General features: G+C 42.3%; 1 protein-coding gene across 1 annotated transcript in view; it reads left to right on the top strand.

Annotated features, from left to right (window-relative positions):
• Positions 1–14,022: 14,022 nt before the first annotated feature.
• CACNA1H (calcium voltage-gated channel subunit alpha1 H) overlaps positions 14,023–26,126 on the top strand; it is a 384,050-nt gene continuing 371,946 nt past the window's right edge. The window contains 2 exon segments of the mRNA XM_075179258.1: positions 14,023–14,535; positions 16,684–16,997. Coding sequence (XP_075035359.1) covers positions 16,699–16,997 — 299 coding nt within the window. The 5' untranslated portion in view covers positions 14,023–14,535; positions 16,684–16,698.

Genomic DNA, 26,126 nt, shown 5'->3' with positions numbered 1-26,126 from the left:
TGCAGTCTTTTCCAATAATTATATATATAAACACATAGGGAAACACATAGCTATTCAAGTTGACAGGAACAGTGCACAGCTGGTTTTACTGCATAAACAAAGTTGTAAGTAGGTGTAAGAGGCACTACCTGTATTCACAGCAAAATTAATTACATTTTTTTACTACAAACTTGTGACCTGTCAAATGGCTACTGAGAGACACTGAAGATTATTGCGATTGAATACTTTTGCTTTGTGTTGCATTTAGAGGGAGTGCTCCTCCTCCTAGATCCTCAAACCCTGAGAATGGTTAGCCTGCAGCCTAACCTTACTCAGTCAATGGCCATGTTGGTTTTGTGTATAGCTCCAATCTCTAATAATTATTATTATTATTATTATTATTATTATTATTATTATTATTATTATTATCATAGATTTGTAAGGAGCCACAGTGCTCTGCAGCACCGTACAGTAGTGAAAACAGGACATACATAAAACAGGGACATACAAGGCAGACAAAATAAACGCAGATATGAAAACAAAAGGTATGGCGGATCCTGCTCTTTAGAGAGCTTACATTCTAAGTGGGGGAGGGCACAGCTGAAACAAGAGGAGCAAGTGTGGCTTAGAGTGAAGATTGGGACAGCTGTGAGGGTGTATTAGTGTGAGTAGCATCATTAGGGATAAGGTAAGCTTTATAAAAGAGATGGGGTTTTCGAGAACATGTAAAGATTTGAAGGCTGTGGGGAAAGCCTGATTGGGCGTGGTAGGGAATTCCATAAGTGGGGAGCAGCATGGGAGAAGTCTTGTGAGAGGTGGTTACCATTGGCGAGTTAATATGCAGGTCAGTGGTAGATCTAAGAGGGCGGGAGGGAGAGTATTTTGATATGAGATTTGAGATGTATGCAGGGTGGTGTTGAGGGCTCTGTAGTTAAGGGTGAGTAATTTGAATTAGATTCTGGAGGACACAGGGAGCCACTGTAGGGATTTTCAGAGTGGTGCAGCAGATGTGGAGCGGTGAGAGAGGGAGATCAGTGTTGCAGCAGCATTTAGGATGGATTGAAGTGTGGATATATGGGTGTCAGGAATGCCAGATAGCAGGAGGTTGCAATAGTGAAGACGGGAGATGATGAGAGAATGGATAAGAGTTTTGGTAGCACATTGAGTAAGAAAAGGGCGTATTCTGGCAATGTTTTCAAGGTAGTATCGCCAGGACTGGGGGAGAGTCTGGATGTGAGGAATAAAGCAGAGGGTGGAGTCAAGTGTGACACCAAGGCAGCGGGCTTGGGGGACTGAGGAAATAGTGTTATTGACAGTGAGGAAGATTTGAAGGCAGGTGGTGACTCTGGCAGGAGGGAAGATAATGAGCTCTGTTTTGGATGTGTTGAGCTTTAGGTAGCGTTGGGACATCCATGTGGAGATAACAGAAAGACAGTTTGTTAATTAACTCTGGATGGATGAATTGAAGTGTGAATTAACTATCATGATCCCCTACTGAAGGAGAAGTGCCACCTGGAGGTCATGGAGATAAACACTCACTGACCGGTACAAGGGCAGTGGACAAAACATAAAACTGTACCCCCTAAAAGGTGAAATTGAAGCCTGTTCCCAGTTAGAAGCAATATTGTATTCTGTTGGGATCACCCTGATCCACCAGTACCATGACAATTTCACATAGCTGTAGCAGAGTGCCAACAGAGCGCTCCTGCAGCAGTGCCCATGAATAGGGTGAAGAGCAGCCACCCAGGGCCGAGCACTCCAGCCGGCCAGGAGGTGAAGAAACGAAGATACTAATTATCTGATCGCAGATGCCTTTAAGTACTTTCTTCAGAAAGATTTGGTGTCAGCCAATCAGTGGCCTGGACGGTAAGCCAATCAGGTCTCACCTCAGGCTATTTGAATTGTGGTTTCCTCGGCTTATATTAAGCCGTTGTGCATGGCACAGTTAGTCCAAAGTTAGAGAGAGGCGCAAGACGAGCTCCGGAGACGAGTTGGCAATCTCAAGCAAGATGAGTTCCTCTGAAGCAGGGGCACTGAGTTCAAGAAAGACGATGGCTGGGCAAGTAAAAAGAGCTCCAGTAAGAGAGAGAAGTTTTATTGTTAGGCCCACTCAATTATTTGGGTGCAGTTATTCAGGCTTAGAAGATTTACTAGACTTAGTGTCTAGGTGGGGACAGTTTTATTTTGGCCGTAGACCCAGTGGCCAAATCACATTCAGGCACTAGGTCTGTGGAGACCATAAGTGTAAGATAAGTGTAACACCAGATAATATTAATATGTCTCGCCTTAGGCTCTGTACCTAAAGTCGTTGATAAACAACTATAGTTTAAATTGAAGACACACCTTTGCACTTTGACTTTGCGGTAGATGAACTTTCTCAAGGCCTCTCTGCAGCATAGTGTCCTATGAATTGAATAATACTTCCTGTATTTTACTGAGCGTTAACGCTTCTGAACGCTGCCGGCAACAATTTATGCAAAGCCAACTTGTCAGACAGTGTGTGTGTACAGGTCTATTCTTTTGCATTATATTTGGGCAATCAGCACCTAAGTGCATTTAAAAGGCTGTAAGAGAACAGGGAACACCCACATGTACAAGCTCTTATCTCTAAGTGTAGAGACTGTATTTCCCATTTAATAGCATTGCATTTAGGTACAAAACTAGCTCTAAACCACAGCATTCCATGAGACAACCAAAGCAAGAACCTATTGTGCACTAGATTGATAAAAAGCTCGTTGCTGATTGGCTGTTGTGGTTCAGTGCAAGTTTTATGCGCAAATGTAATGTTAGTAAATTAGCTCTATAATGCAATAGTGGCAGTATTTTACAAGCTGTGATTCTTAGGCTGCTGACACACTACAATAAAAATGTTTTCTTCACCAGATCTAGTTCCAACAAGTGTCTGAGATATATATATATATATATATATATATATATATATATCTACTATAAAAATGCCTAGTGGCGTATGTGGGGGAAAAAAAAAAACAAGCTGCAGCGCCACCTGCTGGGCAGAGTTATACACTGACCTATATATTTCTTGAAGGAGAAGTGACAGTTGGGAGTGGTTGGTGGTTGCCGGGGGTGACAGTGGGGAGTTTTTAACACCTTAAGTAGCTTGATGAAGGATGTGGCGATGAAGATGAAGGATGAGGTGATGGAGAAAAATGATGAGGTGGTGACATGTGGACAAAACCACGTTAAAAAAGGGCGCTTAAGTCGGGAAGTAACGCTCTTCCCCTGAGGAGGCCTGGGCTAGGCCCAAATGCATGACAAGAACCTTTTTAACACCTTAAGTAGCTTGATTTGACTAGAATGCATGAGTATCATGCACGGGTTAACTTGTATATATATAAATATATATATATTTGTGGCCATTATTAGCAGCTCTTTCATTAAAGACATTTGCATTGTTGCTCAAGTGATACTTTAATCGTTGCTATGTATTTAATTACAAGACAGTGTATACTTGCAAATGCCAACTACAATCTCCCTAATTGGAAACCTTCACTGACTCGGTCATTCTGCAATAAAACTCATATTAGATGGATTTAATGTTAATGTATGCAGCATCATCATACCCTAAGCAAAGTTATATTAAAGGGTGGGAGACAAGTTCCCGAGAGATGTTTTACTTCTGGAAACCATACTGCTCAATGGGCCCACAATGCATTGCTCTTTTTACAAGCTTGGCCTGTGTGAAAGAAGCCTAGGGGGTAAATGTGTTAAGCTGCGAGTTTCAAGCGGGCTTGAAAAGTGGAGATGTTGCCTATGGCAACCAATCAGATTCTAGCTGTCATTTTGTAGAATGCACTAAATAAATGATAACTAGACTCTGATTGGTTGCTATAGGCAACATCTACACTTATCAAACTTGCAGCTTGATACATTTACCCCTAGGAGGTATCAATGGGATGTCTATGGGGCATGGGCATTAATACCAGCTCAGTCCGAGAGGAGAATGGAGTGCAGCGTGGGACCATTGCAGAAAGTAGGGACCACAGTGGATTCACCATAGGGAGCTGGGGAAGTATTTAACCATTTTATTTTATTTTACCCCATCTCATTGAGGTCTACCTATCCTTTTATTATTATTTTGTTTTTTAAAACAAAGGTCTTATATTGATACAGAATAGTAATTCAATAAGAAGTGGGGGTCATCCTATTGTATTGAATTTTATACACATTACTCTTCCGAGTGTCCTCATTCTTTGAGTCGTCTATTTGTTTCTTTAGTGTTTTGTGATGTTAGCAGGTTTGTATAGTAAACTGTCTTACATGGGTGCTATGAAGTATAGTGAGATGTGTGTGCCTCTAGAAGTGTGTAAATCTACACATAAAAGTGCACCCATTTACAGTATGCAGGAGGGCATGATCCTGGAACAAGCTATTTATAATAAAGGTTTAGTCCTAGTCTTCTGTATTGATCAATGCACCACTGTAGTGCCATGCTTAGGTTCTAACTACCTAGATGACGAAACTATATTTTGTGCCCGTGGATCATCACCATCATGACCCCCTCCAATCTCCACCCATCCGTTGAACAATAATATCAAAAAGAATACATTAACTATATGCTTTAATATTAATAATAAATTATAGTAATAAAGCAGAACCAGTTAAAACATTTACAGATTTAAAATAAAACACACAAATACAGCTATAATCCGAATTATACACACTGGGGCTCATGTATAGTTGACTAGAAGGCCAACACGCAAAATGCACTTTTCCTAACAGTGCATGCACAATACAAAAGAATTAGAGATGCTCAGGCTCGGTTCCCCGAGAACCGAACACACCCGAACTTAGAAGATCCGCTCGGCTCGGTACTTTCGCGCACCCTCGGAATTTAAAATGAGGCAAAACATCATTATTACGTCGTCGGATCTCGTGAGCTTTGGATTCTATAAGTACCACTCTCCGCGGCGATCCAGCGCCATTTCACAGAGGGACACAGAAGGGGTAGCACAGTTCTTGGCAGTCTCTAGTGCAGTTGGGCAGCATCATAGGTAGAAATAAAAGAGGAGGGGTAGCAGTGTTCTTCAAGCCTCCAGTGACATTCAGGAGAGCTCCATTGCTCCATTGCTAATTGTCGTTGCTGAAATACAAATAATTAGGTCTGGCAGGCTTGGTCTTCTAAATCTGCAGTCTTTGTTTGAAAGTGTATGAAAATAATATTGTGACCTGTGAGGTGGCCAAAATTGACTGCAAATGACTTGAAATTAGTGTTACTGAGGTTAATAATAATGTAGGGGGAAAAAAACAAAAATATGTGATTTTAGCAAAAAAAAAAAACTAGAGATCTTAGAAAAAATCGGGATCCAAAAACAAAACACGAAGTTAATCCATATAGAAAACCAAAACCAGAACACGGGGGTCAGTGAGCATCTCTAAAAAGAATACATCTCAGTCTGCATACATCTAACCCAGTGGTTGGCACAGGCGGCCCCCCAAGCCGGCTGCTGCGATCTCAGTCTCTGCTTAATAAGGGGGCAGCCGACTTAGGCGTAGAGAGGCGGATCGGGGGAGGGAAAGATGGGATGTCGTAACCCAAGTACAGTAAGGGCGTGTAAACGCTTCTTAAGCTGGGTACACACTACACGGTTTTGGTCCAATAATCGGCTCAATCAGCCGACATACGACCGCTCGTTCAAAAGTCGGGTCAGTGTGTGCAGTGACACGATGGTCGAAAGTCTGCCCAAGTGGACGATTGTCGCCTTATTTGGTTGATCGTACCGTTTAATATTTTCGTTCCAATCTCGTTTCCGTTGTGTAGTGTGTATAAACTTCCCACCGATCCACAACAGTGAGTACAAAATTACAGTCATTGCTCACGACAACATGGCTGTAAAAAGTCGCTAAAGGGACGTCCGCTTTTCCCTTTATCGTCCTAAACAAGGCTGGTGTGTATGCAGTCCATGGACCGAGCGATCGGAACATCGATCGCATGTAAAATCGCTCGGCATAAAAAGTTGGTGGAAATTTCTGTAGTGTGTACCCAGCTTTACATACAATATAGAGTAGAGATCAAGCACAGCTAAAAGTCATAGGTGACAAATCTGTTGTGTCTGCTTCCCAGGGGCAAGGGAGCATCTGCCCCCCTGGCCGGTCTCAAAGTAGGATTACTTGGGCCAGGTCACTGGTCCACTTGCATTTTTTTTCCTTTAATATTTTTCTAATAGTCTGCTGAGTCATGTCTTGCCCCCCCCCCCCACCCCCCCTGCTAAAATTTGCCAGCCGTCCCCTTCTGCCTCCCCTCTGATGCAAGATCATCATTTATTTATGTAGCGCCAGAAGAATCCGTAACGCTTTTCAATTGGGAACAAACAACAAACACAGTAATAAAACAATACTGGTTAATACAGACAGACAGAGAGGTAGGGGGGCCCAGCTCGCAAGCTTACAATCTACATTCAGTTAAAAAAAGAAGAAACACATTTAAAAAAAATAGCAAGCAGGTCCCCCCTCCCCCCGCTCAAAAAAAAAAAGAGACAAACACGTGCAGTAACACTGCCCAGCTACGCTGCTATTGGCCAAATCGGGGTACGAAATCCATGTCACATCTGCATTTTGGAAAAAGCATTTTATATGTCAGCAAACGGCAGCAGATACCTGCCGGTAATTCATATCACTAAGCCCTATAGGATCTGCTCAATCCTAGCACACTAGTTGTTTCCAAAGCTTCTAACACTCACAAACGTTTCATGTAGTGTTTCATCCTAGCAGATAAACACGACTGCAGAAATCCTGCTCCGTTTAAATACACGTAGAACGCTTCAGCTTGTCACACACATGCTGTAAAAAGCTATCGAAGAGTTAAATCAGCGTTTTCCTAACATTGGTAATAAATAACTTATATTGATCCTGCAACACGTATTTTAACACAACATTATACATATGTTAATGTAGTGGATGACGAGCATTTTAAGTCCTGTGCACTTTAATTTGTACGTTTTTCCACAGCAGGACATAAATACAATGTTTGCTATAAATACCATATGTACAGTTGGCAGAATATTCATATCCCTGTACACAGAACATGAATATCTTGTCGAAAGGCAAAGATGGAATCCCATTTCTAGAACCCGTTTTCCTGTTCCTTAAGAACATATATTAGATAAGACTGACAATATTTTAAACACTATTCCGTATTAAGATGCAAAGAAAGACATTTTATTTATCAAAACTAAAGATTTTCTGGGAGAAACCTAATTTATTTACAATAAATGTCATACTTAAGCCAATCTGATGATCATGTTTTCCTGTTCTGAGCATTTTGAGGGGGGTGCTCCTCTGTGTTGTATCACTCTGAGGCTGTGTAAAGCCTAAGCATGTGTGATAGGATTGCGAGTCTTCTAGGTAACACAAATATCCGATAGAGACTTCAGATTTACACATTTATTCACAGGGTGATAGTGAAAGCCTAGTAAGCATGACCGTATATCTCCTTAACGGGCAGCACAGTGGCCTAGTGGTTAGCACTTCTGCCTCACAGCACTGGGGTCATGTGTTCAATTTCCGACCATGGACTTATTTGTGTTAAGTTTGTATGTTCTCTCCGTTTTTGCGTGGGTTTCCTCCGGGTGCTCCTGTTTCCTTCCACACTCCAAAAACATACTGGTAGGTTAATTGGCTGCTTTCAAAATTGACCCTAGTCTCTCCCTCTCTGTGAGGGTGTGTCTATATTAGGGAATTTAGACTGTAAGCTCCAGTGGGGCAGGGACTAATGTGAATGAGCTCTCTGTACAGCGCTGCAAAATTAGTGACGCTATATAAATAAATGATGATGATGATGATGATGAATGTTTCTTTACTAACAAACGGAACATATGACCAAGTCCTCCTGCCACCTACCTTACCAGAACAACCTCTCTATCTGCTCCAGGTCAGTCCGATTCATCCATCAACTAGGCCGACCCCTTTGTGGCAGTAGTGCATTGAGAGTGGAGCAGCTGCCCACAAAACTGACAAAGCCTTGGCATAGAGCAGGCATGTGATGCTTCAATCCGCTACCATCCATTACAATCTGCTATGTGTGTGTGGTGAATGGAGAGTGTCCTCTAGATGAAATGGACTGTCTAGATTTAATGCGCTGGTCAGGAGCCAAATGCGTGCTGCATTGAGAAAAATAGGAGTCTCCGCCACTCGGCGGGATTTTTATGACCAAAATCAGCCAAAACAACGTGACGTCATGCTGAAGTGACTCACGTTCAGTCTCAATGTTGTACGACAGTACATGCTGTGGGCACGAGGCAGATTGTATCCTTGTGTGACATATACATGTTAAGAGAAAATATAAATATCACAACATGACTAAAACAATATAGAAAGGGATTAGTGATAGTAGAGCACACAGCAAACACTTCACAAAAACAGCAGTAAACAAATAAAAAAGTTGGATGAATAAAGTCTGGTTCATATAGAGGTGCGTTTGTTGGTACCACAATCCTCCAGCAAGGAACCTAATCTTACTACTTTGTGATGTTGGGGCACCCCGCTCCTTCCTCTCAGGGCAACCTGAGGGTCAGGATCTACTTCTAGGTCCTCTATGACCGCAATATACGTCATCCATTCTATTGGTATCCACCTCTTTAGGGTTCCGAAATCAATGCCATATTGATATTTGGGGTCATGAAACAGAACAATAGTACACTGGCAACTGAGGTCCCAGAAGTATAATACAAGAATAACAGAACAATGGCACACTGATACTTGGGGTTACAGAACAATGGTACACTGACACCTGGGGTTACAGAACAATGGTACACTGACACCTGGGGATACAGAACAATGGTACACTGACACTTGGGGTTACAGAACAATGGCACACTGACACTTGGGGTTCTAGAACAATGGCACACTGACACTTGGGGTTCTAGAACAATGGCACACTGACACATGGGGTTACAGAACAATGGTACACTGACACTTGGGGTTACAGAACAATGGTACACTGACACTCAGGGTTAAAGAACAATGAAACACTGACACTTGGGGTTACAGAACAATGGTACACTGACACTTGGGGTTACAGAACAATGGTACACTGACACTCAGGGTTAAAGAACAATGAAACACTGACACTTGGGGTTACAGAACAATGGTACACTGACACTTGGGGTTACAGAACAATGGTACACTGACACTCAGGGTTAAAGAACAATGAAACACTGACACTTGGGGTTACAGAACAATGGTACACTGACACATGGGGTTACAGAACAATGGTACACTGACACTTGGGGTTACAGAGCATTGGTTCACTGACACTTGGGAGTGCAGAACAATGGTACACTGACACTTGGGGTTACAGAACAATGGTACACTGACACTTGGGGTTACAGAACAATGGGACACTGACACCTGGGGTTACAGAACAATGGTACACTGACACCTGGGGATACAGAACAATGGTACACTGACACTTGGGGTTCTAGAACAATGGCACACTGACACATGGGGTTACAGAACAATGGTACACTGACACTTGGGGTTACAGAACAATGGTACACTGACACTCAGGGTTAAAGAACAATGGTACACTGACACTTGGGGTAACAGAACAATGGTACACTGACACTTGGGAGTGCAGAACAATGGTACACTGACACATGGCGTTTTTTGCTCACAGAATAATGACACCCTGATACTTGGGTCCTAGCTAATAAAAGGCTTCAGCATCACAGCTTTATTTAAATCTCTGTTGCTTGCTGCTGCCTCCATCTCCCTCCCATGATGTGAGCACCATGACACTTCTCCTATTACATGCAGCCCCCCCCCCCCCCCCCCGCATTAACACAACCACACAAGTGACCTGGGCGCTGCCCCCAACAAGATCAGCACACTCATCTCCTAACATCCACTGTGCTTTCCTGAGCATTCTGATGATATATCCGGCTGTAAGTTCTTCTATCCATGCCCACTAGGGACACATGGATGAGAAGGAGGCCGAGAACAGAAAGAGGCTCGTAATACTGCCAAACACACGGTAAAACGTTTTGTTGTATGTTAAGTACAGCACATAATAGGTTTTTTTTCCACTTTGCAGCTATTGAAGCTGTTTCCAGATGCTGTCTGTAACAGATGAAGAGGCTTGTGCTTGCAGACATTAGATAGTTACAAGAAGGTTTCTAAGGGAAAAGAGTGACAAAGGTCAGTTTTAGCAGACACCAACTTGATAAAAGTCTCTGGGTGCCATTGTGATTTGTAGGCATTACTATACCTGTCATGGAGTCTGGAGGGGAAAATAACATTAATTAGTACAGCATTTGTTTGCAGTACCACTTTGAATCGAAAGCCTCTTGAAATTTACATATCCTATATGTAAATTAGACAACTGTCCTGATCCAGGAGCAGGAGAGTCAGCTGGGTGGTCTTTTGTCTCCCAGTCTGCTCTGAAATCTCGCTGGTCTCAGAATGAAGATTTTGAAGATCCGAGCAGTTGGTGCTCCAGCTGGTGTCACACGGGAGCTATCTGAATGCTGCATTTCTCCAGCCAGAACTACACATCAGTGTGAAGCAGTGTATCCCCTCCTTAGTCATATATACAATCAAGGGGAAATAGTTCTGAAGGCACTGCATGTAGCGCCCTTATTTGGCAGGAGAAGAGCCTTTCGCCCTTAATGCTGTAATGTGTCAATGCAGGAGAGATGTATAGCTTCAGAACGCTGGGCGTTCTGGCTGAAGAAGGCAGCGTTCAGTCACTCCCATAAAGCACAAATAATTCAAATGAGGTGAGTCAGTGTGAAGGCTAGTTAGTAGGTTTTGTGACTTTAAAAGTATAGCATGTCTTTAATAGACACGAAAGTTAATTTACAAATGGGGCAGCACAGTGGCTCAGTGGTTAGCACTTCTACCTTACAGCACTGGGGTCATGAGTTCAATTCCCGACCATGGCCTTATCTGTGTGGAGTTTGTATGTTCTCCCTGTGTTTGTGTGGGTTTCCTCCAGGTGCTCCGGTTTCCTCCTACACACCAAAAACATAGTAATAGGTAAATTGGCTGCTTACAAAATTGACCCTAGTGTCTCTGTGTATATTAGGGAATTTAGACTGTAAGCTCCAATGGGGCAGGGACTGATGTGAGTGAGTTCTCTGTACAGCGCTGCGGAATTAGTGGCGCTATATAAATAAAGGGTGATGATGAAAGCTGCAAAAACGTCGGCCTGGAGCGCAAACTCTCTTTTGTGATATTGCGTGTTTATTTTGAGTGAATGTGTGGGTTTTTTACAGGGAATTGCAGGACTTAGCGTGGCGGAGAAACAGCGGAGACGAAAAAGAAACTTCAGGACCAGATATATAAATGAGATTCAAAGAGTGGAGAGAGATGATGTTTGAAGGCCTCCCCGAGTTAGACTGCCAACACATGGGAGATAACGACGCACGACTCTCAGCTTCATCGCCACCTGTTAGTGAGGCCGGACTGCTTTTTACAATATGCCTGATAAGGATCCTATCGTAATCGACCACTATTTGGCAATACGGTTACTTAAACTTACCATAGTGCTATATGTAACTCAGAAAAAATGTGCATTTGCACAATGCAAAATGGACTGCGGTCCCACATTTTTGTGGCTCATAATAGTAAAGTTTCACAAGCGCACACTCACACCTCTTGCAGCCTACAGGTTTCTTTCTAGATCCTCACAGCGGACAATCATCATCATCATCCCCATTTATTTATATAGCGTCACTAATTCCGCAGCGCTGTACAGAGAACTCACTCACATCAGTCCCTGCCCCATTGGAGCTTACAGTCTAAATTCTCTAACACACACACACAGAGACAAGGGTCAATTTGTTAGCAGCCAATTAACCTCCCAGTATGTTTTTGGAGTGTGGGAGGAAACCGGAGCACCCGGAGGAAACCCTACGCAAACACGGGGAGAACATACAAACTCCACACTCATCGTCCCACCCTGGCCAACATATGCTATCGAACCAAGCAATGGATTGCATGGTGTAAAGGAACTGCATCGCCGGGAAAGCCAGCTGTCACGTTACAGACACGAGCCTGCAGTGCGCTGATCCAGGCGGCAGTGCAGGGGTTAATGTAAGGAGCTTAGCGAGATGCTGCTGCCTCTGGTTTCACACCGCTCTCCTCAGTCTGCAGAGATGTGAGATTCCGTTAATGAGACCTGCAGCTGCTGTGTGCGGAATTAACCCCATCCTGGTGGCTGCCTGAGCGGCTCTGAAGCCACAGTCCCAGGGAGCCACAGCTTTGTTAATAATATCTATAGTAATATTTGAAAACTGCTTTAGCCCTTTAAATACATATTTGTTGGCATGTTGTAGGTAGTTGGGTCACCTATTTACCAGGAAAGCACAGTTACACTCTCTATGTCTACAGTGCAAGTCCTTGCATGCATTTAATTTATGGCTAATTAGGTGACTTTCAGACTCTATGTACAGGATATCTCCCATTACGTCTGTAGTCTTTTTTTTTTTCCATTCACCATCACTGTCTGTAGTTCTCTATGTACCTTCCTCATGCTGTATACAGGCAAAGGAGACTACCCTGGGGCAGGATGTCACTTGTTCATCACAAGGGTCAGGGAAGCAGGGTCTGCAGCTGCCACAGGACCTTGGGGGGGGAGGCAGAGTGGTCAGTCAACGTCTCCAATGGTCATTTCACAAAACAAAAGCTAGCGGATCACTCTGTACCCAGCTGCCTCTCAGATCTGACTGGCAACTCTGTGATCTGCTCTTTTGCAAAAAAAAAAAAATGCTTTTTAACTAATAGTACAGCAGATTACATCCTTTGGCCATAAAAAAAAATCTCCTATAAAGAGGTGATAACAGTGATTGACAGAACAGATTGACAGGTTCTGCAGCAGCTGACAAACGGCAGTTCTGCATATGTGACAGGTGTATCCAGCCTAAGCCATGCTTTTCTGATATAGTATTCTGAACATAAGGACTATGGAATTATTAAAGAGGTCAGAGGTCACAATATACTATAATATCTATAGTACAATAAGAGCTTGGTACATGGGGATCAGTGCTACAGATTGCAATGGGGAAAAGTGCTTAATGAGGCTGTATGATACAGTCACACAGCAATGGTTATATGGAGGTCAGAGGGTTGTATGAGTATATAGGGAGAGTAAATATAAGGTTTACATCAATTGTGTAGTGTGGTTGTAAAATAGCCTAGGGTGGTTAATGAGGTTTTTTTTTTTTTATTGATTTCGAATGTAAGCTCTTCAGACCAGAGAATTCACACCTTACATTTCAGCATTAGCAGCAATATTCTTTATTATCCCTCTATTGTCTGGTGTTCTAAAATGTGCTGGTGTTATTATGATTATCAGACTTATTAATCATGTATCATAAATAAGTGTAAACATAATAATAATAATATTGACCAGTTTCTGGGTTGTAGAGATTAAGAGCAACAATCTTCTAAATATTTAATGCATTAGATATCTTATTTTGCAAATTTTACTAGAATTCCAGTAGAATCAATACTGCATTGTTGCATTAGTAGTAGTAGTTGTAGTAATAGTTCTAGTAGTAATTTCTCTTCTAATTTGGATATTACACATAATCGTATATGTAATGAAATATATACATTATAATATATAAATATATATACATATATATACACACACATATATAAATATATAGAAATAAGTAAAATAAAAAATAAAAATATATATATATATATATATATATATATATATACACATATACACATAATTAATATGTGTTAATACAAACACTGACGCAGCAATACACACACACACATACACACAGATGAGTAGCTGCACATGTTACACCAATTAGTGCTGTGATAAATATGGCACACCAGCCCCAGTAACTCATGCCTGCATGGTGACAGTCCCCAGCTGCCTTGCACCTTCACAGCCCAGACAATCTGTGAACACGTGTTCTCACCTGAGCCCCAGCTGGGGGGTGTGGGGGTGGGTGCACTCACACCCTGGCTTGGCTGTCAGCTGCAGAGGTAGAGCTGCTACCTCTAAGCAGTGATCAGAGGGAGCTTCCTAAACCTGCTCCACTTACCTCTCAGCATCCTTTCTGTCAAGCTCTCCACCCCCCCATTCTCCTCCTCTCCCCTCCTCCCCTCCTCATCCCTAGTTGTGCTGTCTCTCCTCCCTCCTGGTACATCAGAAGTTTCCTGTTCAGTTCTGTTTGGCTTTGCTGGGCTGCGGAGTGAATGCTTTTTCCCTAATGCAAACAGACTGAAGTCAGAGATACCCCCAACATCGACCCCTTAGGAGCAGAAGTCAATAGAGGAGGAAGAGGAAGGGGGGGCAGCCCTAACACTAACCCCGGTCACCTGGATAAAGGGAGGTCAAGGAAACCACACCTGGGATTGCTCTGGATATACCAACCTGGGATTATACCCTCTGCACCAGCAGCCACCGCACCTGGTACCTCTAAACCTCTGGATCTGCCGGATATTCACTTTACCTGGAGCTCAGGGGGATCTCTTACCCCTCACTCCGACCTCACATTATTACTTTTTTGGGTTTCATGTAAACTGGAGGTGAGCTATGCTTTTGGGAAGCCAGGAATCCGTTAAATTAAGGTAAGGGGACATCGCGGCGCAGAGACTACCCCCTGTACTGTCACTGTCTTGCCAAATAAGAGGGGTGGTGAAAAATGGTGTGCAATACTGGTCTTATATTGTATATTTTACAAAAAAATAATAATGTACTAGTTCAGTGCAATCAGGTGCCCAGCGTTTGGGATACCATCAGCAGCTACAGCTATATACTGTGGAACTAGAGCATGGTCTTTAGCCATACTGTAACCCCTAACGCTGCCGAGAAAGGCTGGGGATGATCTCCTCAATCTCATTCTACTTTAGCCAGAGTATTATTTTTTAGGGGGGTTGCACTTTGTACCCCAATATGTGCATTATTTCTAACACACCCAGCTACAGAGAGTAAGGTCTTACTTTTATGTGCTATAAATGTCATGCATTGGTTTGTAGAATCTGCCTGGCGTCTCATAGCTACCAGGAAGGGGACTGGGGGGAGAGAGAGGGGGGGATTTTATGTAAGGTTTAAGTTAACTTATTCTCTATGCACATAGGCTATGCCCAGCGAGACACATCAGGAACCAATTCAGCCTCCTCAGTCTGCTGAAGTCTTCAGCGTGTTTTTCACTTTTCACAAATATGTGTTTCCTAATTTGGGCACAAGCAATCATTTTAAGTCTTCCTATAACATGGCAAAGGCAAAAAACAGCTTGGAATATATAGTATGTATAATAGGTGTCTACTGTACACTTGCTGACTGTAAACTGTGTACATTCATGCCTAGCCTGTGCATACTCATGCTTTCAGACAGCATACAGTATATGATCTATAGGATCATTATGCATATATTACTGTATTATGAATGCATATGAACACTGTACCCTGCATATGTCTATATATCATGTATACATTGTATATGTTGCTCTGTATATTCATATTTCACATGGATATTCTTTGTATACATTGTACATTTTCTATGTCTAGAGCTAGATACCAGATAATATATTGATGCGGACAATGTTCCTCTTGCTGTGCAGGAATAGTGCAATAAAGTATATATTCTGTATATAGAATAATGTATAGTAGACGTGTATTGTCTATCACTTTGTATATACAGCACATGTTTAATTCAGTGGCATTAGGAGGATGATTAAATTCCCCACTGTGAAGTAAAATATCTGTTATATGTGGGCATTGCTATAACCCATGTGGAAGGTGTCTTGTCAGCGAAGCAGGGATGAGTATTATAGGGAGTGTCGCTGGTAGACAAAGAGCTCCTCTTACTTTTTGTCATGCAGAAATCATCTTCTCTCATTACACGGAGAATATCTGGTCATTAGTGAACTCATTTGGATTAGACCTAATTGAAGACAGTACTGGACATTGTGTATCTCTATCATGTAAGATGTATTATTATAGTCTCACTGAGGCAATATTTTCTTTATTACATTATATGCTCCACGCACTTCTCCTAATGTTATGTCTGAGCAGTGGATTTCTTTCCTATTCTGCTCTCCTCTCCTCCACACTAATCTCTCCCATTGTCTTCTTTCCGTCTTTTCCTTTAAATTTATGAGTTGCTTAATGTCTTCTTTGTTGGTTTTATTTTATGTATGTACTGTATTTAATCAATATGTCCAACTGCTTTGCCTTTCTTGTTTATTCTCATTTCCTAGCTGGCTCCTGACTTGTTCTTGCTTTGTTAATGTCTTTTGTTGGCATGACTTGGACCTTTATGCTTTGAGGACCTTAAAGCCTATCTTGGTGGTTTGTAGATCTACCAACGCCTACAGTTAGTTTTAATGTTCCCGCATAGCATTGACCCTTAATTGTAAAACTCTCATGGGTCTCTCCATACTGTGATAAAGTTTGATATTTCCCTATGTACCCACTCCCATCATCTCAAAAATCTGTACCTATCCTTGGTATGGTCTTGAAACTCTCAATGACTTACAATCTGTGCTTCTTCATAACATGTCCTCAGGACTGAGAACTTTTGAAACCCTTGGGTAGTTAGTGCGTTCTAAAAACAGTTTTATTGGTTGTTTAGCTGTCATCCTTTTATACTCAGATCTTGATCATTTACATAGATAACCGTTGTGTTGACTCCTTGCCCGGGCACTAAGCTTGGATCTGGAAAGTTGACCAAGCCATGAACTTATATGTTGTCCTCTGCTCCTCCTCCCCCCTCAGGTGCCGTTTGCTATCATGACTGATGGCGAGAGAAGAGAGCCTTTCCAGCCGCTGGCCGGAGATGATATCAGGGTTCCCATACCCCCTATGCCGCAGGCAGGGGTCCCTGGTGAGGAAGACGATGGGGGAAGCGCTGAGAAGTCAGCTCTGGGAAGCTTGGGCTCAGGTGAATCTTCTGGCAGAGGTCGGAACCAAGGTCAGGGCTCAGAGGAAGGTGAACTGGTCCCATACCCAGCATTGGCTCCTACTGTATTCTTCTGTCTCAAACAAACCACTCGTCCGCGCAGCTGGTGCCTCAAACTGGTCTGTAACCCATATCCTTTCCATTGATTCGTGGAACCATTAAATGTCCTTCGATATTCCCCAGTCCTCTCATGCAGGCTGGGGAACCTGGTAGGATGGATTGTTGTTCTCTTTAAATTGTCTGATTCAAAGTTGTTCTGTATATGCTTGTGCAACACTTTTATGTTTCTCTGGATCGAAGTTTGTGCCGGAAAGAACAGGGCTACCATTCGTCATGGGGAGCAAGGTGACTGCTGTCTGTCCAGGTCTCGCAAGTCAGAGTATTGTTGAGGGATTAATTTGCCGAGTTGTCAGGCCGTTAATACAGGATACATAAGAAGCAAACAAGCGTACTGGTTTTGGAACATTGGAAAATTAATTATCGGGCCCTGATTGGGGAAACCCTGTTCTTTCTGATATGTTGAAAACAAGATTCTCATTGCTGTCTGTTTGGAGTTGTAATTTTTTTTATTATCTGGAGGGGTTTATGTTGATTGCAACCGTATCTCTGCTCCTGTACCTCAGGCATCTTCTGTACTAGTGGTTTTTTGCTCTCTACCAATCTGAGCTGGGGGAAAAAAAACACATTTCTGTACTGTTTAGAAGTCAAATTTGCCCAGGATGAAAGAAAATAACCAGAAAGGAAGACAAACTGTGCTACTTTCAGCATTTTATGTCTTCCATGCATCATTTTCTTTAAGAGTTTTGACCTTGTTGATTCCCTGAGGTGTGAACCTGCTTGCCCCGACAGCAGTGGGATTATGGGAAGGTTGGAGAAGGCAGTAGTCTAGGGTAGCAGATTTTGTTGGGGATGCACCAGAGCTGTTGTTTCGTGTTTATAAAATAACAGGTTACAGATTATTGAATCGGCCGTACCATAGAGTTCAGGGTGTAGAGAATATATATACTGATGTTTGAGATGGAACAGTCGAGAACAAATTGACCTTGTCCTGCAGTAAAAGATATACATCCGTACTCGCAATATGATCATGAAATGTTTCTTGCGCTATACTTGATAATTAAGCTATATTGTAAAGATGGTGCCTGCCAGGTTCCTGTCAGCCTTAAAGTGTGCCCATAACTTACACACAGTAGAGGCGGCCATTTTGTAGGTTGAGGGCAAACTTTGAATTCACCAGGGATTACTGCCTTATGCCTCAGTACTGTTCCTAGAGAATTATTAGGCTAAATACCTGTTCATCCCACAATATGGCCGCCTGCAACGTGTGTAGGAGATGGATATACAGCAGTGATGGCTAACTTGTGACACTCCAGGTGTTGTGAAACTACAATCCCCAGCATGCTTTGCCAGCTATCAGCTAGTTATCTACTGGCAAAGCATGCTGGGGCTTGTAGTTTCACAACACCTGGAGTGTCACAGGTTAGCCATCACTGATATACAACATTTTAAGAGATAACGTGCAAAAGCTATAGATATCTGTTATGTGTCTGTATGTATATGTTTATATATAAAGTGAAATACCTTTTCTTTTGTTCCTCACCTTGATACGATACTTTGTGAGATAGATTATCCCGGACACAGACCGTTTTTATATGACGTCTGATCTGGTTCGTCTTGCGGTTTGCGGTAGGCTCTCCAGCATGGAGGTGTGGATGGGTTAATGATCCATTTTATATGTCATGAAACTGAAAACTTACCGTTTTACGAGCAAGCTCTGGCGTCCATGTTTTTTGATCCATGTATTTTAATTTACACTTTACTGGATATTTGTTGCTTTCTGAATTATAGTATGGGGATGAGCAAATTCCAGGAGCCAGGTGGCAGTATGAAAAACTGGGAATATATATATATATATATATATATATATATATATATATATATATATATTCATTCATTTATTTATTTATGAATGATTTTGCAGATTGTGCATGCGGTCCTTGATGTTGTGGTCCCGATAAGGTTAGTATTCTAACTCTCTCCTTTCTGGATTACTGGGTTTACAGGGGACATTGCCGGATTCCTCTATAAGTTTCGCCTTGTGCACTGTTGCAAACCAGTGGCCTATAAAGTGTGCCACTGATCACATAGCCTCGTTTTGTGCGTTTCTCTTCCACTGGGATAACCCGAGAAGCTCATCCCAGACTCCAACCCCCGTCATCTTCCTTCTTGCAGATAGTGGGAGTTTGCCTTAGCCAGCAGCTGTGTAGGTTCTAGCACACGTCATACTGGATTCATGCAACAAGACGCTAGCTGTGCCACACGCAGGCAGCCTCTGAGCTCAGTGGCAGACATTAACCAGCCGTAACTAGCAAGGTCAGGGTATTATGAATGTGTATTGCCCTGGTAACCACTAGAAAATAATGAATGGCATGTAAACAGCGACTTGGGCTGATAATAATTTTAAGTTAGATGTATTGTATATAGAGAGGCTAGGAGTGTGCTTGGTGGGAGGGGGGGAGAACTTTTTCCATTATATGAGGATGGCTTGGTAGGAGTGTAACATAGCAGCTTCCTAATTGTGTTACTGATTGCTGGCGCTCGCAGAGCACACCGAGAGAAGGGTACACGCCATTAGCCATGCCGTCTCCTCTACCCCTTTAAACAGCATGACATCATTAACTGTACAGTGCCCATATCGCCATATTAGGCAATAGCCTCCAGCGGCTGGTTTGGTAGAGAGTTTTTCAAACCTTTTGTGACAACTTTGCAATGTCATAAAAGCAATGGAGGATTTGGGCTTAGGAGAAGCAGGCCTCTTGTTTGGTGAATAGTGCATACAGGGATTGTATATAAACGGTGTCTTTTATACACATGGATAGACTGTCTGCTTGTCTGGTTCATGAAATCCAGGAAACATCTCCGGTGATTGATGGCCTGTTCTGATCCAGACTTTGCATGCAAAGATCCCATTCCCCCCTGGGAGAAGTCAGATCCTGTTTTTCCCATCCTGTCCTGGTTACATGTGAAAGCAAGGTGTGAGCCGGGGGTGCTTCTGGGAATTAGGACAGATGGTTCTCTCTGAGTCATTGCAGTGTGTGTGTGTGTGTGTCTTCAGCTGTTGGGGAACTACAAATCCCAGCAGGTGGCCGGCACATGCTGGGACGGTTAAAACAGTTCCACAACAGCTGTAGCGACACCGGTTTCTTACCTCTGATGTCTGCCAGGCAGGGGGCTTAGTGAGAAATAAACAATCTCCTTCTTCGATTGCAACAACGTGCTCAACCTTACAACCAATGTTCCCTGTAAGATGAGTGAAATGGAAAGTAAAAGTGTTAAAAACGTAATCTAATATATTGTCCGGGTTGAAGACCTGCATTGAGAATCTGCTGTTCAGTGTGACTCTGGGCAAAAGATTTTTACTAAGACGTTTAGTTTTTAATACTTAGGTTACCAGATCTCTCAGCACAGTGCATACAATGTATGAAAACTGACTTTTATCTACAACAGATTTTCTGTACATTTCATGACATGTAACCTTTTTAAACAACTTGAAATGTCCCAGCTAAGAGAACAATGCTGCAACATGCACTGAAGTAGATAATACACTTTTATTTATATATATATATATATATATATATATATATTAGTAATACAATGTCAAACAACTTCATTTCTGCCCTTGATACGGGAACGTTTCGATACAAATTTACATATGTTTTGATTTATTTGTCAATATCGCGAGATGCCTTTTTCATTTTGGATCAACATGTTTTGGCTTGAGGGCCCCGTTGCATTAAAATGCGTGCTGAAAGTTTGAGCACTTTAAGAAACCTTCTGTTGAGATTTTATAATGAATGCAGATTATGGCTGCAATCGTTTCAAGCTCCTCTGTGAAAACAGATGTAAGGGCCCCGGTAAATATGCTAAGATTTAGGGTAGTGTCACGTCACAGTGTCACGTTTGAGGGGACCGATTTTATTGGACATGATAACTGAGATATGAAATCTATTTTAATTATTTTTGTTATATGCTTTTTTATTAAGGGCATTTTCTATGTACTAAAGTACAGTATATATTGGCATTGCAGAGTGTCTGTGTTAAATTTCTGGTGGATCAGTTTTTGCTAGTCAAGAGGAACTTTTCACTTTATTAATACAGATCTAATAAAAAAAAGAAAGACACTGGTATAGATAATTGTGTATAATAAATCAAGTAAGTGACACTGTCCTAAGTGAGAACTTCATATCTGAAGATTTAAGGTTTTGTTGTATTTGTTGACAGGAGGCAGAGGTTAATATGAATTAAATCACGGCACCCAGGGTGGGGGCGGGCATTAAATTATTCAGTATCAGTCATGATAATCCTTGGCCGTCGCTGGCTGATGTTGCTCATTACATTCATGTAAATATTTCATACTTTTCATACTTGCCAACTTCTTCTAGTTGGAGTGCGGGAGCTGCCGGGGGGAGGTGGGCGTGCAGGGGGCGGGGCTCCAAAAATTGCATCATTGTGCATGCGCCCCCTGGGATGTATGCATACTTGCCAACTCTCCCGCATTGTCCGGGAGACTCCCGCATTTTGCGAGAGTCTCCCGGACGAGTGTGGCAATCTCCCTGATAGGAAGGGGGAAAAATTTACTTTAAACGCCGCGATTCACCCGGAATCGCGGCGTTTAGCCCCGCCCCCACTGTAAAATGACGCGATTTGCGTCATTCCGTCACGGGGGCGGGGCCAAAATGACGCGATTTCGCAGCCCCGCCCCCTGCACGCCCACGTCCCAGCCGGCATCTCCCGGAAAAATAAAAAAAAATGTTGGCAAGTATGGATGTATGTAATGACGCAAACGCCTCATTTTACAGTGGGGGCGGGGCCAAATGCTGCGATTCCCGGAGAATCGCAGCATTATGGACCGAATTCTGCCCACTTCCTAGTTAAGTGATGCGGGAGGCTGCCATACTCTCCCGGAGTTTCCCGGACATTCCGGGAGAGTTGGAAAGTATGAATTATTTGTGTGATTCTACAACTGGCCGAAACATTTTGCAACTTTCGCCGGCAAAATTTGGTCTTAAGTATGACTTTGACTTTCTTGTTACCTGGGCTTCCCTTAGGCTCATTTTAATAATAATTGGCATATCGCTATTTTAATAACCTTTCTACCAACCTGCAATCCTATTGACTGGTGTCTACAGATTATCTTAAGTTTAACAACTCAATCTAATCCCAAAAGTGATTTATTTTGATCAATTATGTCCTAAGCATGAGTAGTTCTTAAAGGGACTCTAGTCCTGCACATAATTGTTTACAGAAACTACATATCCCTTGAGAGACATGGCCAAAGCAGAAGTGGGATGTGGCTTCATAAGAGTGTGGGCGTGACTAGGCAGATCAGGGCGTGGCTTCAGCAGATCAGGGGGTTTGATTGGATTCCAGTGGGGCTAGAGGTGTTCAAAATCTCTCCGAAAATTTCACACAAATCGAGTTCCACAGAGGTGCAGTCACTTTCGCAGAAGTGCGAAGTTCCAGGGTCTTCAAGTTTTTAGCCCTTCGATGATATTAGATACTGCTTTGTAAATTATTATTTATTGATGAGAATTATTTCAATGCAAAATAATATGTTAGAAACAAAATCAGGAAACATGTCATGATGGGGATTGTAATGCTCTAAGGCTTGGCTCAGGAGCTAGCAATTAAGAAAAACTATAAATCCAGCTTACAATGTGGTCAGAAAACTCTACACATCTGGTTCAGTCCTTTTTAGAGATCATCAGTGTAAGTCTGAATAAAAGGATGATTTCTATCTTCATTCGTATTGAATGGAAGACACAGGTCTTACAATTGGCGTTCTTGGTACCGTAGTACACCAAGCTGCCAGTACCATCATTCTTAGTTGTGGCTTTCACAGGACCTTTCGGAATCCGAGAGTCTGAGGTTTTATTTCCCAAAAGAATACGGGATGTGGTATCACCTGCTGGACACTTGTTCCCACAGCTTGCGGAAGTCACATGCCCAGCTGGTCCTGAGAGCGACCGGGGTTATATAACGCACCTCTCAGTAGCTCCTATAATCCACGCTGTGAATCAAACCCATTCCTGGCTGCGAGGGGCAGATCCGATTTCAAAGCAGGAAGACACAGCTGCCCAGGACGTCTGCTGTGCGAAGACCACAGTCAAGGCAGAAAAATACAGGCAAATAATAAACAAAGGAAAAATTAAAAAATTTAAATAAACAGTTGTAGTTTGGGAATAAAAAAACCACTTGCTTCAGTACAACCTTATATATATATATATATATATATATATATATATATATATATATATATATCTATATTAACCCCACCATACCGACATTAACCCCAAAACAGTTTTATTTAAATTATTAGCAATTTTTGTTTTGGTAAATGCATGTTATCTCATCTAGTGCCTAGTGTTTTCTCTCTTTGGGGATGTTCATGAAAGTAGGTGCAAACTAGCAGTATACTAAACAATGTTGTGAGGTATGCTGAGGTATGATGTGTGTTTATTTATATCATACTTGACAACTTTTCCTCGTTGGCTTCACGGAGATCCCGGGGTAGGTCGGCGTGCGGGGGCGGGGCTTGGCGAATTGCATCATTTTGGTCCGCCCCTAAACAATTGTCACAATTTTGGCAAATTACAACAGGGGGGGGGGCTAAAACGATGCAACATTTTCATCATTAAGCCCCACCCTCTGCCACTTATCTATTGCGGGGGAGAGAGCCGGGAGGTTGCCCTGCTCTCCCGGGAGCCCGGCAGGTCTCCCAGAAATGCGGGAGTCTCCCGGACATTCCGGGAAAGTAGGCAACTATGCGTTAAAGAAAAGCGGTTAATGAATCTCTAGAGACTGAAATGTCTTTTACATTTCTGTCTCCATTACTGAAGTCATGTTGTCTTACCTTGTCAGTCTTTGATTACATCTTTGTCTCCATGAAAATGGCCACCTCCATAGGCATCAATACATGGACATAGGACACAATTTCTGAACTGTGTCATCATGCCACAGATGGCGAAGCCAACCACGTCTTGTACTGGCTCAGCATCAGGGAGAATGCCAGACACTTCAGGGAGTGAGGGAGATCACCCCTATTTCAGGGAGTCTCCCTGACATCCAGGGAGAGGTGGCAGGTATGATTTATATATAGAAAAAGAAACAAACATATATATAATGATTGTCCGGGAGACTCCCAGTTTCCGGGTACCTCTCCTAGAATAGCAAAACACCTACAACATGTCAGCCTCCGCTGTGTATAAGTCGACATGGTACACTTTAATAATCCAGTCTTGTCTTCAGACCTTGTTTGTTGTAGCAGGTCCTATCCTAGAGAATGTAAAATTACATTTCACTATCAATGTTTCAGCCATTAAAACCTACAGGCGTTTAGATTCATTGATTCTGTGTACTCAGTTATTCTTTATGTTTTGTGTCATGGCATCCAGTGTTTTGATTATTCACCTACTTTAACAGAGTATACATTAAAAATATTTTGTTTTTTATGTTATTCACAATGTGGCCACTAGAGGCGCTATTTGTTTGTGTTGGCAGCTGATACAATTTAACCTTGGCCAATAATTACAGTTTTGCAGCCATGTTGATCCACGCTAGGCATTAATGTTTTGTGTGTCAAACAATATATCCCCTATGTATTTATTGAATGTTCTTGCAAGCTAAACTGAATACAAACCCTGTTAATAAATAGCTTAATTGTAGGCTATTTAATGGCCAATTTAATGGTTTGCATTATGTATTAGTCATTTACGATCATTTATGACAAGTTTCGGAAACAGTAGGTCTTGCTTAGTGGTGATGTTTGTTGTATCTTTCATAAAAGAAGGTGGAGAAAGAAACGACTTTTCACCCAGGAAGTCCAAGGAGAACAAACAAACGCTATTTTTGAAGGCAAACATGTTTTCTTGTTTTGTTTATCAGATCTCCATATGTTCTGTATTACAGGTACGGGCCCCGTAGACCATCATTATCGTGTAGTGAGTGCTGGTGTGAGGTCTTTGTCAGTGTTTTCCTTTGATTAAAATATCTTGATAAATGTCAGAGGAAATAAACAAGTCACGCGGGAAATACGGGTCTTGTACATAGACCTAATTCTGCAACACGCAGTTCCTCATCATTCTAGGAGCAAACATTTTAAAAGACAAGATAAGTTTTATTGCTAAGCAAAATTAGATTAAAACCATCCTGGATGGGAACTGTCGCATCAAGTTGACGTTTCAGAGATGAGGTAACCTCAGATGACCTTTAACAGTTCATGTGTTATATTGAGGTCTTCTGGTCTAATTGAATTATTTCCTGTTTCATGTTATTATATCTCCCAGCATTTCTAATAAAAAAAAATTGTGAAGAAATAGGTCATCATCATCATCATTTATTTATATAGCGCTACTAATTCCGCAGCGCTGTACAGAGAACTCACTCACATCAGTCCCTGCCCCATTGGAGCTTACAGTCTAAATTCCCTAATATACACACACACAGACAAACAGACACACAGACTGGGGTCAATTTGTTAGTAGCCAATTTACCTACCAGTATGTTTTTGGAGTGTGGGAGGAAACCGGAGCACCCGGAGGAAACCCACGCAAACACGGGGAGAACATACAAACTCCACACAGATAAGGCCATGGTCGGAAATTGAACTCATGACCCCAGTGCTGTAAGGCAGAAGTGCTAACCACTTAGCCACCATCATGCCCCTCTTTCAACCAGACTATGCCTAGATCCAACCAGACCCTCCCTATATTCCTCTTGAATATAGTTCTGATAATACACTCCTTATTTTCCACACCAAGTCTTGTGGATGCAGATGGCAGCGTCTATTTCGGTCCAGGCCTGGTGTCACCCAGGTGCTCATTATAGACTTTGCTTTCTGACCTGGATGCTGTTGTATTATTGGATTTCTGTTGGTGACCTTCGATTTGTTCTTGACCATCGTTCCTTGGTGCCTGTTTTGACCTCGATTTTTCCTCTGCTGACTTTGTAGCTGTTCCACCTGTGTGTATGATGCGGCATACGTGATGGTTTTTAAAGTTTTGTTGGTCGTTAGTTAATCATACTGGTCAGCGTCTATAGCTACATGTAAATGACCTGCGGGCGGGTGATTACTGGTGAATACAAGGGGACAGGGACTGCTTAATCAAATATCACGACTAGCCTGGCTATAGTAGTTGATCTAATGGTGGCCGTTACGTCCTCCCAGTTACTGCCCCAATTAGCCTTGGACAAGCCCCCA

The sequence above is a fragment of the Mixophyes fleayi genome, chromosome 7 (genome assembly GCF_038048845.1).
Source record: "Mixophyes fleayi isolate aMixFle1 chromosome 7, aMixFle1.hap1, whole genome shotgun sequence".
Taxonomy (NCBI): Eukaryota; Metazoa; Chordata; class Amphibia; order Anura; family Limnodynastidae; genus Mixophyes; species Mixophyes fleayi.
This window is presented reverse-complemented; position numbering and strand designations above follow the sequence as displayed.